The 17,346-nt window shown below is 33.9% G+C and overlaps 1 protein-coding gene across 2 annotated transcripts in view; it reads left to right on the top strand.

Moving 5' to 3' along the window:
* Positions 1-16,811, top strand: part of TCTE3 (t-complex-associated-testis-expressed 3) — a 30,329-nt gene extending 13,518 nt beyond the window's left edge. For both annotated transcript variants that reach the window (XM_031937454.1, XM_003769623.4), the window contains exons 3-4: positions 10,039-10,197; positions 16,635-16,811. In XM_031937454.1, the coding sequence (XP_031793314.1) occupies positions 10,039-10,197; positions 16,635-16,745 (270 nt within the window). In that variant the 3' untranslated portion in view covers positions 16,746-16,811. The remainder of the gene's footprint in view (positions 1-10,038; positions 10,198-16,634) is intronic.
* The last annotated feature ends 535 nt before the right edge of the window (positions 16,812-17,346 follow it).

Genomic DNA, 17,346 nt, shown 5'->3' on the forward strand with positions numbered 1-17,346 from the left:
TCTCATCCTATGATTTTTCTCCTAAATGTCATTAGATCTCCACAATGATGGAGGCAGTTCAGATATTTTTATTATTGTTTTACAGGTAAAGAAAGTGAGGCATTGAGAGGTCAAGTGCTTTGCAAAAGTCAGTAGTGATAGAGCTGGGACTTAAATCTGGATATATATTTTTTTAAATCAGTGAGTTTTCTTAATTCACAATAGTGTATCCAAAGATGGAAGGAGCATTGGAAGTCATATAATACTAAAATTTTAAGAGGAATACCTTTTACAACTTCCCTAATATATCATCCAGCCTCTTATTTAAAGATCTCTAAATTCTCAATACAATTCATTTCACTTTTGGGCAACTAAAATAATTTGGAAGTTGTTTTTTTTTGTTTGTTTGGTTTTTTTTTTTTCCCTTTTTAATTAGTAGAAATTGCTCTCTGTAGTCAAGCAGAATAAATCTTTTATTTTATATAACATACTTTTATATATTTGAAAACTCTTATAAATCCATCCCTTCCCAACCTTCAACCCAATATTATACAGAATAACATTTCTGATTCTTTCAGTTAATCTTCATTAGGCATGGATTGGAATCATTCTACTAACATTTCTATGGATGCACTCCCAACTTTGACAATGGCCTTCAATACATATAGTGCCAAGAACTGAATACAAAAGATGGCAGATAGATCTCAGCAATATGGGATTATTACTCCCTCTTTTTGGATTATTATACTTACATTGATTGCAATCTAAGAATATGTAGCTTCTTTTGCTGCCATATTACTGTCTACACATGTTATTTTTGTAGTCCACCAAAATTCCCTGATTTTTTTTTCAATATAAATTGATGTTTAACCCTGATTTTCATATTCTATACTTACCTAATTTAATTTTTTAACCTGAATGCAAGAAATTTATTTTCATTAAATTTCACAGTATTAGGTTTGGGGGGTCTGACCGATTAAGATTTGGAGGGAGCCCAATTCTGTCATTCAATATATTAGCTATAGATTAAAAATATTAGAACCAAGGACAAGTCCCTCTAAGACCTTCCATTAGAAACCTCTTTCAAAAGTGTTATTTAGTAATTATTCTTAGGTTCTGGTCATTCATCATTAGGTCCACTTAATTATACTATTATCTAAGCCAGTTCTTTCTACTATGCCCACAAGGATAACATGAGAGAATTTGTCAAATTCTATGTATTTCAATTTCCCTAATTAAGTAAACCATGACAAGTCTAGTAAACCTGTCAAAAAAAAATGAGATTAATATGATGAGACCTATTTTTGATAAAGCTATGCTGACTCTTAGGTGAAAAAAATGTGTTCTTTGTTGTGAGTTCCTTGAGGGCAGGGCTTGTCTTTTTCCCTTTCTAAATGCTCACAAATCATGCCTTAATACATTATGGAGTGATAATTCCTAATAACCTTTATGTCACAGTAATAGGAAAATAGTTGAACAAGTCATGATGTTTATGAATTCAATGAAATATGTCATAAGAAATACAAATACAAATACAAAGAAATAAAGGAAAAATATTCAAAATTACACTAAATAATAATAATAGGTTGTACTTACATAGCCCTTTAACATTTGTAAAGCACTTTACATATATTATCTCATTAAAGAAGAGAGTAAAGTGACTGGTCTAGGATGACACAGCTATTAATGTTTGAAACAGAATTGGAAGCTATAGCTTATTCCAAGTCAAGCATTTTGACACTACACTGCCATCTGAAACACATAGCAGGAGTTATATAAATATTAGCTGTTATCATTATTGTTATTATAATCATCATAATTCTGTTATATCATGTACCACAATTTCTTTAGCTATTTCCAACATACATATTAATCATTTATTGCTTTTCAATACCAAACCTTGTCAAAGAAACTTGATAAAATAAAATTTCCCCATTTAATTGTTTCCTTTCTTATCCTAGGTAATTGTGTCTATGCAGAAGTTTTGATTTTCATGCAAAGTTATCTCTTTTGTAATTGCCTCTCTCCCTTGCTTCTTAAGAATATATCTCCTAAACCGTATGAACACAATTACAAAATAAATTTTGTACACAAATTTACAAAAAGTCAGATCTAAACAAATGGAAAAATATAATTGCTCATGGGTAGGCTGAAGCAGTATAATGAAAATGACAACTCTTATATAAATTAATTTACTTATTCAGTATCCAATCAAACTACCAAAAAATTATTTTATATAAGTAGAGCACATCTCCTATCCATAGCAGTGAGAGATATATAATCAGCTTCTCTTCTAATTATTTATGTTATGATCTTTAATATTAAGATTGCAAATCCACTTAGGATATATTGTGAAACAATTTTAAATTGTTAGGCTGAAAGCCTGATTTTTGCCTTTCCCATTTTCTCGGCAGTTTTTATCAAATATTAAAATCTTTTCGAAGTAATTTTTATTTTCTACTTTGTTATATAATAGGCTATTGAATTCCATTGTTTTAGATCCTTTTTTTTGCATAGTCATTTCTATTGATGTAAATCTCTGTTTTTAAAATAATGCCAAGTATTTTGATGATCAGACAATAGTGAGGACTGGGTATTCTTACTTTACTTCCATATTTACTAAAAAGTTCTATTGTGTCCCCACTGCCCATGAAACTTTTGATATTAATTAATAAATATTTATCAAGCATCTACCATCTACTTGGCCCTTCACTGAGTATTAGTGTGTGGGACAGGTCGGGTGCAAGACCCCCTTTCCCAATTAACAAATCAGAAGCATCATCAGCATTTATTTAATGCCTGCAAGGAGAGGCTCAGACAGACCTGGAAGCCATCCCAACTCCACCATGTGCTCCTGCAACCTGGCCAGCTTCTGGCTTAAAAGCAAAAGGCTTGAGCCTTCTCATTGGATAGATTAAAAGGACATAACTATCCTTGATCAATGGTCACAAATGTTGGCTGCCTCCCACAGGTCATGTCACTTCCTGCGACTGCCTGTATCTCAGGGTCAAAGTTCATCCCTTCAGAGATCAAATGACCTTTACAAGGTCTCATTTCTGGGAACAGGGAATCGTGTTACTTAATACTGAGAAATACTTCATCCAATCAATCCCATTCACTAGTCATACAAAAAGGGCAAAAGACAAGCCCTGCCCTCAAGAAACTCACAAGCTAATGGAGGCACTAGAAATACATACAAACTATGCACAGGATAAATAGGGAATAATTAAAAGAGGGAAGGCATTGAAATTAAGAGACTATGGAAGACTTCCACTACAAAATGCAATTTTAATTAGAACTTCAAGCCAAGGGAACCAGCAGTCAGAGTGGAGGGAGAAAAAAGAAACATTCTAGGCATGGAGGGATAGTCTGGGGGAATGTCTTGTTCATGGAACAAGGAGGCCCAATGTCACTAGTTCAGATAATATATGTCAGGGAATCAGATGGCAGAAGACTGAAAAGGTAGGAGAGGACTAGGATATGAAAGTCTTTGAATATCAAACAGCATTCTGTATTTTATCCTGGAGAAAATAGGGAGTTACTGAAATTTATTGAGGGGTGACATAGTTGAACTTACTTTACTAAAAAAGACCCTTCTAAACTCATGTTCTATAGGATTTTTAGCACGAGTATTGGAAAGATCTATATGCCTTTATGCAAAATAGAGTAAGAAAAGCCAAGAAAATAGTCCACACAATGAATACAATCATGTAAATGGAACCTCACACACAAAATAATCAAAAATAAATGGTGAAAATTATAAACAAATAATTGGGAGGTCACAAGTATTACAAATTGCACATATTTTCAGAATTGTTCAGTGTACTGTTCTTTTTGTCTTTAAAAAAATTGTTTATGACATGACTCTGGATAAGAGAAGAGGGATATTGGGTAAAAACTAATGTTTGTAGGTAAAAAATATATATCAATAAAAACTTATTTTAAAGTATTATAAAGCATAGAAATAAAAAGATTTTTCATAATCTACAAACTTATCTGATGCCAAAAGTAGGCCTTATACATAATGAAGATTAACTAGAGATATTTCCAAAAAGGATATGATCAGGTTATTTTCATAAGATAAATGTCAAGCTATCAAAAACTATTTGCAAAAATATTCCAAAACATTAATGATAATGATGTAGATTGAAACAACTGAAGTTCTACCTCATGTCTATCAGTTTAGCAAAACAACTGAAAAGAGAATGACAATTATTTTGAGAACTATTTGGAAGATAGGTACATTAACTCACATTTGTGGATCTTTGGATTGAGATTGCCATAGTACAAAGCAATTTGGAACTATACACAAAGAATCACTAAACTGTGTTTGCCCTTTGACCACTAACAAAGAACTGGATGTTTGAGAAATAACTGAACAAAATATAACATGTCTAATGGAATATTATACAATTCTAGTGGAATAATGAAAGGAATTGTTTCAGAGTGAAGTTTCGAGGACCAGAAATAGTAACCTAGTAAAGAAAAACAACATTGAAAACTTTAGCCACACAATCACTAATCACCACTCCGGATTTCGGGTTTCGTGATAAGAAATTTACCAATTTCCTTTTAGAGATAAAGGACTGAAAGAGATATTTTCATATAAGGATATATAAGTATGATGAGATCCTGGGTAACTAGGTGGGTAGGCAGAAAAAGCCTGAAGTAAGGATAAAATTACTCCCTGAGGCAAGCAAGGAAGGTCACTGATGGGGATCATTTCAAATTTTATAGTCTCATCCTTAGTGGAGGTCTTAGGTAGCTCCACATTACTGTGTCTAGTCAGAAATCCAAGTTGTATAAAAAACCTGAGGTTAAATTTCCCCTATAAATCTGCCTATGTTCCATGTCATCTTTGCTGAATCCCTCCCTTTTGGGTTAGCCCATTGTGGCATTTTGTCCACATTCTCTCCACCCCTCCCCCATGCCTCGGGGTGTTTCTTCTTCTGGTTTATTTTAGGATGCTTGAACTCCTCTTTGAATTTAGCCTGCTAGTCAAAGAAGTACTCCTACCTTATGGTGCATTCCCTTTCTCCTGATTAATTGTGAGTTGTCTTTTCATTCACAGGGAACTTGTCTTTTCATTGTTAATTATTTAAAAATCGCTTTCCTGTCTAATTATATGCTCTCTCCCAAATCTGTTTTGTTTTTATCACTCCTGGTGCCTATTATATCTTTTCATTTTGTCTATAATCTCTTCTCTTATATAAACCTATCTTTTGCCAAAGATCATAGCTATTGTAAATTCTTCACACGACCAAACCTCAACATTTTGTGCCAATCCCCCCCATCTGGTGCCAATTGGTACTAAACCTCAAATACATCACTTACATTATATGTTTTTCACCCCTTTTTCAATTAGAGGAGAACTAAAATTTAGGAGGGGAGAAGTGTTAAGCTTAAAATAGAAATTGGTAAACTATGGCCTGAGGGCCAAACCGGGTCTGAAAAAATATATAACAATATAATAGAAATACTGTTCCATAAGAAATGATGAAACAAATGGTTTCAGCAAAACTTAGGAAGACTTCTATGGATTTATTCAAAGTCAGAACAATTTATGTAGAATCAAGAGAACAATTTAAATAATTCAATAATTTATATATTAAAAGAAACTTAAAGGTCTTTGATGAATGTTGGCCTTTACCAACAGCATGTAAATGATTAGGAACTGTGCTACCCACTTCCTGATAGAGATGTTCTACTTAAGATAGAGAATCAGACATTTTTTTTTAACATATCAAATGTGCACATTTATTTTGTTTATTGTGCTTATCTATTACTAAGATTGGGGTTTTTGTTTTTCAATTTTGGGAGGAGAGGAACTTGATATAGTAGGGACAAAAAAAAAAAAAAAAAAAAAAACGGGAAAAAGAAAAAGAGAAGCACTTATGTTTTGTTTTGTCTGTTTTACAAAATGCATAGAAAAAAACCGAAGGAATTTCCAAACAAAACAGGCAAGAAATACAACTTTGAAACTTGGTGCTTTGAAAATAAAATATTTCTGCCTAATGGAGAATGATTTTGCTTACTATAAACATTGTAATGGGTTTTCTATTTCTTGTTTTCTCAATGAATGAGGGAGAAAGCAGGGAAACACAAAAATTCAGAACTAAAAATAAAATGTAATTTAAAAAAAATAATACCAAGTAAAAACACCTTTTGTTTAAGAACTGTTGCTTATGTCAAATTCAAGCATAGGCTAAAGCTTCTTTCGAATGAACCCCATATAAAGATAAGTACAATAAAGTTCACTGGGCAGAATTTAAAAATAAAATAATCAAAATGAAATATTGAATAGTGGTGGAATAATGAATATAATACTGGGTATAGAGTCAGGATTAAGAGTGCAAATGAAGTTTCCAACACTTATTAGTTTGTTGAGGTTAGGAACCGAATGTTGAGGTGTAGACCACATGTTGAGGTCTACATTTGGGGTACCTAAATGAAATTAGGGTTTAGTTAAGGTCTAGTGGCAGGTTTGGGGTACAGGCAGTCAAACAGAGTTCCCCTGCAACCCCCTTAGATTCGGCGCAAGGATACGGCGGTATATGAGGTCTAGAAGCGGCCCGGAATTCCCAATAAAAGCATTTATTGGCCCAGAGAGCTAGATTAATAAAAGAGGTTTATTATTGAGTTTAGAAGTAGGAGATAGGTGAAGGTAGAGATAAGGAGGGCACTGGACAGAGGGTCCAGTGGACAGAGGGTCCTCACATGGCGACCATGTTTGGAATCTTTGCAAAGAGGGGTTCCCATTGTGGTCCTTTTAAGTCAGAGACTTAGCTCGAGGGGCTTTGGGGTGTAGCCCCAGAGTTGGCTCAGATCCGGGTGGGGCTGGGACAGGTCCGGAGCTTCTATTGGAATTCAAAGGGACCAGGATTTGTGAGTCAAAGGGTAATTTACATTAGCTAGGGGGGTTGGGAATCAAAGATTGGAATCTTTCCCCCATCAAGTTGACCCTGGGCAAATTACTTAACCTGTCTGCCTCAGTTTCCTCACACTATAAAATAGGGGTCATAATAGCACCTACCATACCAGGGTGCTTGTGAGTATCAAATGAGTTACTTATAAAACATTTAAAACAATACCTGGCACATAATTGTTGTACATCAGAAAAGTTATGTTTTGACTTGAAAGTGAATTGGATTTAAATGAAGAAGAGCTAGGCAAAGTCACCAGATTCACTCTCCTTCAAAGCCATCTGGGTCCAATGGCAGGATATAGATCAGGAAGAAAATGAAAGTCATTGGCAATTGTAAGCTAAGATCTTAACCAGGCTTCAGTTTGTCTGAGACAATACCCATTAAATTATTAAGGTTACATAAGAAATGAGGCAAAAAGATAGCTTCTTTTACCTACTCAAAAGAAAGAAAGATCAATGAGGAAGGGGAAGACCCTCAGGGTTTTAACCAGAACATAAATAGTCTCTTCATACACCCACTCTGAGCCATTAAAAGCCAAACAACGACAAACTTAAGACTGGAACTGGAACTTATTGGCCAAAGAGAACATTGAGTTCAAGGCTTACTTAACTAGCTCCATATCTGACACATAGTAGATATATGGTATATTCTTATTCTCTTTATCTTTTAATATATTTTTTAAAAAAGTAAGCTGTTTAAAATTATTTTTACATATAATCTTTATGTTCTGCTTTTCATATGGGAATATCTTTTTTAATGTTAAATTCAGATTTAAAAACATGATGTTTTAAAAAGAATGAATAAATTATTTATTGACTTCCCCAATTGCATAAAAGTTCCTTTAGAATGGGGATTGTTTCCTTCTGTGTATTTGTATCACTAGTGTCTAGCACAATGTTTGACACATAATAAGTACTTAATACATGATTGATTAAAATGTCATATTGACATAGTGATTATGTTGCACAAATAACAATCTTGTTTTTATTCTTCTGATTTACTGTTGATTTAAACTTTTCTGTACCTAGTTTATTGTCAATTAATATTATCATATTCATGATAAAATTAATTTTATTTTTTGTGATGATTGTATTTGCTATGTTGAGTGCCTCTTGGCCCTAATTTCTCTTTTTTTTTTCTTTTTCTTTTTTTCTTCTTCTTTTTTTTTTTTTTTTGCTGAGGCAATTGGGGTTAAGTGATTTACCCAGGATCACACAGCTACGAAGTTTTAAGTTTCTAGAAGTCAAATTTGAATTCAGGTCCTCTGACTTCAAGGCTGGTGGTCTATCCACTGCACTAATTAGCTTCCTTTGGTCTAATTTCTAAGCAAATACAAGTGTGAGGCTTCTAAGTAATCAAAATCTTATGCCTCTTATTTCTATCCTGGGGGATAATTTCCAAAGTAGTGAGTTTGAGTCTGCTTTCTCACTCTCTAGGAAAGGCTAGCTACTTCAGAGTTCTAAGATACTACTGATTTTGAGATTGTTCTTCTCTAATTCTGTCAGCTCAAACCTTCATTTTAAGAATGATATCCTCACAGTTATCCACCAGTACCCTACATTTTCAATTCCATTTAACCTGTTGGCATCAGTTAGCTTTTACATAGGGCTATAAAGTTATAGCAAAAACAAAAGTCCTAACATTTCCCACATCTGGGGCCCACTCTCCCTTTTACCATTTTCAACAATGGGAGAAAGTGGGCATAAACATATGGCAGTTTCTACACAGCATTGATCCTACCAAGTACAAGTAAGTATGTGTGGCATATATGCTGGATGAGCCCTTGTCTTAACTCTCACTGGACTGGGTCCTGAACATTGGACCTTGCTTCTCATCAGTGCTAAGCCAGTTTCCTGCAAAATCCGTCATGGACTTGACTTCTGGACTTGGCAAAACTCATAAGTTATTATAATCATCTCCGGCCCTCTTCACCTAAAATGAAAGAATAGACATTCGGGTCATGTCAGTCTTGGTGGGAAGGGCCCAATGCGCCTCTTTTTATATACCATTTTTTTTTTTTTTATTGCCAGAATTCTGATAGACTGGAAAAACTCAAATGAAGAAAAGGATGAGATGTATTAGTACTCCTAGTTCTGACTGTACAATGTGGTTAGCAGAGCAGAACTAGTTATAGACTGTCTTAGCTATTCGTGTTTCAAAGACTATCCGCTACTATTACATGTCATGACTTTCCAGAAATAGATTCTTCATCTTTTTCCATGTAGGGATTCCATCAAAGGCTTTCAAGTGCTCAGATAGATTTGACTCTTTGTCTAATCTTCCTTTACACTTACTATGCACCCTCAGTTTAATAATGCTGGGTAAGGGCCATCCCCTGCTACCAATATATTTTTTACTTTCCCATCCTTTGCCCATTTTTGCACTGGTTATCAACTATCTAGGTGACTGTTGACTTGAATATAGGCGACTGTTGATTTGATTTGTAGTTTCTCTATACCTTCAAATAGTGTAATAATGCTGGTATGTAAGATATAATTGTCATGATAGTCTTTTTGTTTATCTTTATCTCAAACAATACCCAGCAAAGTGAAACGATTCTTACTTTACTGCATTGAACATGTCACTTAGTTCTTCCATTGATATATCAGTTTATATGCCTTGGACAAAGCTCTCATGTTTGGAGTACCAACAGTTAAATTAATTTTTGTAGTCAGTATAAAAATTGTATATTTGTTAATACTCACTCATCCTTTTTATGCAACCTGACACTTTTAATGCTAAAGAAAAAAACTGTATACATAAAACTGGGGGACATTTCTTGGGGGGTTGGGTTTTGTTTTTGTTTTTCCTATATCATGTATCACCAAGGACAAAGAAATCAGCCCTTAATGGCTATCCTGATAATGAGTGTCTATATATAAGCTGGTTTTTAGAAAATAAACTTAATGTGTCAATGCCATTTGAAACCTTTTCTAATTTGATAGAAATTGCCTTAGTTCTTGTAATATAGCCTTCCAAGTAGCCAGGGTCACCTCTATGCTATTATAGGAGAACTTTTAAAGGAGAGCAGATATGTTTATATTTCTTGGTTTTAATTTGCCAAATTCAGATTTTTATTTTGAAATTTTTTAGATTTAAATTAAGAGTTTTGTTTTTTAAATTCTTTTAACAGGACAAGCTTGAGAAAGTCAAGTATGATGAAGAAACATTTTCTTCCTTGTCACTTGAACTGGCAGATCGTATATTAGTAGCTGTCAAAGAATTTGGTTTCTCTCGATATAAATTCATTATAAAAATAATACTCATTCAAAAAACTGGTCAGTCAATAAATGTAAGTATAGAAAATTTTTTTCTACTGACTGTATTTGTTACACATATTGTTCAGTCATTTCAGCCATATATGACTCTTTATGATTTCATCTGATTTTCTTGGCAGGAATACTGGGGTAGTTTGCCATTTCCTTCTCCAACCCATTTTACAAATGTGGAAATTGAAGCAAACTGGGTTGAGTGGCTTGCTTAAGATCACAGAGCTAGTAAAATGTCTGAGGTCAAATTTGAACTCAGATCTTCCTAACTCCAGGCCTGGCACTCTTGTTGAGAGGTCACATAGCATAATAGATAAGAGACCTGTTCGTTTTTTTTTTTTTTTTTTTTTTGGTTTATTTGTTTGTTTGTTTGTTTTTTATTATAGCTTTTTATTTACAAGTTATATGCATGGGTAATTTTACAGCATTGACAATTGCCAAACCTTTTGTTCTAATTTTTCCCTCCTTCCTCCATCCTCTTCCCCCCCTCCCCCCATGGCAGGTTGATCAATACATGTTAAGTATGTTAAAGTATAAATTAAATAATACATATATATATATATATATATATATATATATATATATATATACATGTCCTAACAGTTATTTTGCTGTACAAAAAGAATCAGAGTTTGAAATATTGTACAATTAGCCTGTGAAGGAAATCAAAAATGCAGGCAGACAAAAATAGAGGGATTGGGAATTCTATGTAATGGTTCATAGTCATCTCCCAGAGTTCTTTCGCTGGGTGTAGCTGGTTCCATTCATTACTGCTCTATTGGAACTGATTTGGTTCATCTCATTGCTGAAAAGGGCCACGTCCATCAGAATTGATCATCATATAGTGTTATAGTTAAAGTATATAATGGATCTCCTGGTCTTGCTCATTTCACTCAGCATCAGTTCATGTAAGTCTCTCCAGGCTTTTCTGAAATCCTCCTGTTGGTCATTTCTTACCAAACAATAATATTCCATAATATTCATATACCACAATTTATTCAGCCATTCTCTAACTGATGGGCATCCACTCAGTTTCCAGTTTCTGGCCACTACAAAGGGACCTGCCATAAACATTCTTCCACATACAGGTCCCTTTCCCTTCTTTAAGATTTCTTTGGGATATAAGCCCAGTAGAAACATTGCTGGATCAAAGGGTATGCACAGTTTGATAACTTTTTGAGCATAGTTCCAAACTGCTCTCCAGAATGGTTGGATGTATTCACAATTCCACCAACAATGTATTAGTATCCCTGTTTTCCCACATCCCCTCCAATATTCCGCATTATCTTTTCCTGTCATTCTAGCCAAGCTGACAGGTGTGTAATGGTATCTCAGAGTTGTCTTAATTTTCATTTCTCTGATTAATAATGACTTGGAGCATCTTTTCATATGGCTAGAAATAGTTAAAATTTCTTTGTCTGAGAATTGTCTGTTCATATTCTTTGATCATTTATCAATTGGAGAATGGCTTGATTTCCTATAAATTAGAGTCAATTCTTTATATATTTTGGAAATGAGGCCTTTATCAGAACCTTTAACTATGCAAATGTTTTCCCAGTTTATTGCTTCCCTTCTAATCTTGTCTGCATTAGTTTTGTTTGTACAAAAACTTTTCAATTTGATATAATCAACATTTTCTATTTTGTGATCAATAATGCTCTCTAGTTCTTCTTTGGTCATAAATTCCTTCCTCTTCCACAGGTCTGAGAGGTAAACTATCCTGTGTTCTTCCAATTTATTTATAATCTCATTTGTTATGCCTAGGTCATGAACCCATTTTGACCTTATCTTGGTGTACAGTGTTAAGTGTGGGAGACCTGTTCTTAAAGTCAGAAAGTCTAAAGTTCAAAGTCCTGCTTTTGAAATATGCAATGTGATTTGAATTAGATTAAGAATTTAATTTCTTAGTGTCCAAAGCAATTCTCTGATTCTAAAAGTAACAGATGAGTTACTGATCTGCTTCAGTGAAATGAGTTTCCACACAAATTCTCCATGCTAATTAAATCATGTTTAGGTTATTTTAATGATACTTCTTAGATATTACATAATTCAGAATTATCAAATGAAGATAAAATTATGTTGGGTAGGCTAGATACAACTTGTACTGGCTTACAAAAGTTGTTAAATTTTCAATGTGTGTATTTATGCCCTGGAAATAAGTACATACTACAAATCAGAGCTTAACTCATTGTTTTGTTAAATCTGAGATTTAAGAAAATAATGGGGAAAATGTTAATAATGCAGACTAAACTCATAAGTGTATTGTACATACAGTCAATTGTTAAATTTTTACCATTATATCAATGTCTTATTAAATGATTTTGAGTGTATTTAATACATTTCTTGAAAATTAGTAATCCATATGGTTAACTCAGGCATCCCAATCATTGTTAAATAAAGTTCATGATAATGCCAAATGTCATATTTTTATCCCTTAATATTTAACATATTTTTATTGAGCACTTTATTGTATACAATTTAGTTGCAAAACACCAAGGGAGAACTAAAGAACCTGTTTTCATGAAATTTACATTTTAAGTGGAGAGAGATTATATTTGTATATGTATATATATATATATATATATATGTTTGTGTGTGTGTGTGTGGGGGGGGGACACAACCACTGGCACAAATAAATTAAGGCAAAAGCAGAAAAGAATTTTATTACAATCTCTGGAGAAAGGGCATCTCCCTCCACACAAGCAGCAAGGAGGGGCAAGGCCCAGTTAACAGACAAGAATTATATAGGGGCCTGAGCTAACACTCCCTATAGGCTGGATCTTTAACCTGATTAGCCAGGACAAATGACCTCACATTCTAAATCATAAATGAGGAAAAACTTCTAACCCAACCTCATCTTTAGGATTACTAAATTACCTTATATGGGAGTTTCAGTGCCAAGGTGGCCCCAACTTAGTATCACAAAAAAAAGGTCCCACTCCTTGTAAACCACGTGATTTCTGGAGAAAGAAACCTGGCCCTGGGGCACAGCCCAACACTTTCTCCATCTTGTGAAACAGCTTTCACAGTTCACTTCATTCAAAAGTATATAATAAATACATTTGTGTATATATATATATATACATAAATATATATGTATCTATATTGACACAGATAATGTAACATTATGTAATAATAATAAATAATAAATTACTGATAAGGATAAATAATATGTTTTAGGAATTGAATAGAAAAAGTTCACTTCCACTTGGGATGGTCTTTAAGCTTTTCATATCAGAGCACCCTCTGGCAATCTATGAAGACTATGGAGTCCTTCTCAAAATATTTTTTTTAAGCAACTATTAAATTTCAGCTACAAATTAGGGAAAATAAAGCAGTGGTTTTATTCCCATTCAAGTTTACAAATTTCCTATAATCTCTCCATGGATCCCAGTTTAAGTTCCCCTCACCTAGGATTTTTTGTGTTTTTTAAAAAAGTAAATGAAAATATAAAATGCACCTTGAGGGAAGATGAATTGGATTTGATTGGGTGAAGATTCAAAATACCAGTTGAGGAAATAATATGAATAAGTATGTAGGAACAGGAAAGCATGACCATGTTTGAGAGTTAGTGAATCAACTAATTTGGTGGGAATAGAGACTTCTATGATATTTAGTAGGAAATGAGTTGTATTAATAGAAGCCAGTTTATATAGATCCTTGAATCATTTTAAGTAATATGAGTTTTTAGGAAAATCAGCTTGGTATACAGAATGGATTGAAGGTAGTGAGACTATTTAAAAGACTCGTACCAAAGGCAATATGGTGTAATGGATAGAGATAGAAATTTGGATTCAGGAACCAGTTGTTTATTTATTAAGTACCATGAGCTGGGCACTAGGAGTACAAGAACAAAGTAAAACTCCTGTCCTCCATAAGCTTATATTCTATTAGGAGAGATAAACATAATTTTATATGTATACAAACATATACAGATATGATGTAACTAAATGAGGAGAAGCTCTAGCAACAACTGGTAAGATCTGGAAAGATTTTATATAAGGAGATAATTAAGTGAAAACTAGAGATTCAAAGAGACAGCAGAAGTGAGAAGGAAGTTCATTCTAGTTAGAGGAGATATCTATTACAAAGGTTTGGAATTAGGAGATCAATTGTCATGTATGAGAGGTTAAGAATGCAATGCTACCTGGACTATTAAGTGTACAGATGGGATAAATATGTAAAAGGATAAAAAATAAGTTGGGGACAGGCAATGATATACTCCCTTCTCTCCTCTGACACTGCCACCATTTGAATACAGGCCCCTATCAACTCATGCCTGGACTATTGCAAGAGCCTGCTGGTATCCATCCTCCATTCAGCCATCAAAGTGATTTTCTTAAAAGCATATATGGCCCTTAATATCACTGCCCTATCAGTGCCATCCAATGGCTATCTTGTCATCGCCAGAATCAGCTACAAAATGCTCTGTTTGTCATTTAAAGCCTTTCATAACCTACCCCCTCCTATCTTTCTCATCTTTTTACATCTAACTCTTAGGTTCAATCTAGTGAAATCTGTCTCCTGGTTATTCCACAAACAAAGCACTCCATTTCTTGTCTCCAAGTATTTTCTCTGGCTGTCCCCCATGCCCTGGGATGCTCTTCTTTTTTAACACTACCTAGTGACCTCCCTGCCATTCTTTAATTTCCAACTAAAATCCCATCTTTTACAGGAAGCCTTATCCAATCTTTATTAATTCTTGTGCTTTCCCTGTTAATTATGTTCTATTTATCCTTGACATAGCTTGTTGATATATATTTGGTTTGATTGTTAGCTCCTTGAAGGCAAGGAATGTCTTTTGTTTCCCTTTGTCCAGTGCTTAGCATAATGCCCAGAACCTAGTAAGCATTTAATAAATGTTGATTACATATATAGGACTGCTTGCCATCTAGGGGAGGGGGTGGAGGGTGGGAGGGAAAAATCGGAACAGAAGTGAGTGCAAGGGATAATGTTGTAAAAAAAAAATTACCCAGGCATGGATTCTGTCAATAAAAAGTTACTATAATAAAAAAATAAAATAAAATAAATAAATGTTGATTGATGATTAAACTCAACTATCACAAGTAGAGCTAGGTGGCTTAATGGATAGAGCACTGGGCCTGGAGTCAGGAAGATCTGAATTAAAATATAGCCTCACTCACTTACTAGCTGTGTGACCCTGGGTAATTCATTTAACCCCTGTCTTAATCCACTGGAGAAGGAAATGGCAAACCACTCCGTATCTTGGACCTTAATATCCATGGGGTCTTGAAGAGTAGGACTCAACAAAAATGACCGAACAACGACAAATTGTTACAACCTGTTGGTTGATCTCCCAGTCTCAGTATGCCCATTTCGATTTATTCTCCACTCAGCTGTCAAACTGGCTGCCTTCAAGTACAGGTCTGATCTTATCAGACTACCACTTCCCCATCCCAATCCCCCATTCACTAAATGCAAATGACTCCCTATCACTTCAGTCTTCTTCCTTTGTTCTTTATCCTAGAAAAGCACTAAAATAAAGTGTCCAGGCTTAGGGACAACGTTGTGAGTTTGAAAGGTTCAGCCTTGGCCTCCACCAGATCAGAACCAGCTAGGAGCAGAAACAGTTGATTGCAAAAATGTCTGAGGCTAAAATTCAAAGAAGGGTTGGATCTGGAGTGGAATAAGTCAGACAGCATTTTTTCAGTACTTTGTGTCAGAGTTGGCAGGAAGTGATGGGAATATAAATTCATGTAGAGAATAAAATAATTCCTAACCTCACTGAGCTCACATTCTAACAGAAACTGAAAAGTGTGTGGGGGGGAGCCAAAGCAGAAAACGCAGAACATTTGCATTAATGCAAAAAAATTGTTTCATTCTCCAAGCAGATTGAACCAAAAAGATATTGAATCCTATTTTGTCAGTGTGTTCTACAGAATTGTTGGATTTTTATTTCTTTAGCCATTCTTGTGTCTGTAAAAATGAATTACTTTTCCCAAATCTGATTCACATTTATTATGCATTGAATGTAATTTTTATACAATTTCCCATCCTATCCCATTCTTTTTTAGGGAAGGCCCTAGATATGAGCCATAAACAAATTCTTTCTCTGATTCCTGAAGTAAAAGATTTAACAAGCCAATAAGTATGAAAACAGAGATCCCCTTCTCATTAAAGGCCAGCTTTTTCTGCATGTCTAGATTTAACAATATGTTAAAAAAAAAACAAAGGAGAGACAAATATGAATTTCTATAAATCACAGTAAATAGTACTGAAATGGTATTCCAAATTTCATAAAAGAATTGCATCCATTGATTATATTGGGGATTACATGTACATGGTATATAAAGAGTATAACTCCAATAAAATTAAGACTATACTTCAGCATTTTATAAGATCTGTGATTTAATTTATGAGTATTCTCTATCTCACCTCAATATTTATTAAATTGAAAATGTAAAATCTAAAATTGGTATTTGGTCTTTTCATTTCACAGGTTTCTAGCAGATGGATCTGGGATGTTGCTTGGGACACCTGGCTAGAGGCTAAACATGAAGCCGAATCTTATATTGCATTGGCCTTAGTATATGCACTTTATTGTGAATAGCTTATCATACCTACTATGTTTATGACATTTATTGATTAAATAAATGAATTGTATATGTATTGCTAATGTTTATTTAGCAATCCTTTTAATTGCTATGCAAATATTTTGAAAAATCTGTCACAGAAGACCACTTTATATGTTCTTACTTTTAGGAGAAATTGTCCAGTTTGAAATATGATCACTATGAATATAAAAGGTAATACTGCATTATTTTCCTAAGCAAAGTATTTACAAATATACCTTCTTAATCATCAAGTTAACTTTCACTTAGCCTATATGCTAGAAACCTTCATTTATTCATAACTAAATATACTGAAATAAAAAGTAAATCGATAGGGATTTTTTTTTCAAAACATCAACTTCCAGGTTTATAGTATAAGATCAGTACAGATTTGGACCAATTGCCTACCCTTTCTTATTTCAGTAAGACAATCAGCTCTTTCATTCTAGGCCCTATATCTCATATTAAAAGAGAGTCATATTATATTGGCTTTTTTGGATACCATGTCACTATCAGTTCATATTGCACTTGTAGTCCGTTAAAGGATCCAGATCTTTCTCACATGAACTATTATTTGGTCATATCCTCTCCATCTTACAT

The sequence above is a fragment of the Sarcophilus harrisii genome, chromosome 4, assembly GCF_902635505.1.
Source record: "Sarcophilus harrisii chromosome 4, mSarHar1.11, whole genome shotgun sequence".
In the NCBI taxonomy this organism is placed as follows: domain Eukaryota; kingdom Metazoa; phylum Chordata; class Mammalia; order Dasyuromorphia; family Dasyuridae; genus Sarcophilus; species Sarcophilus harrisii.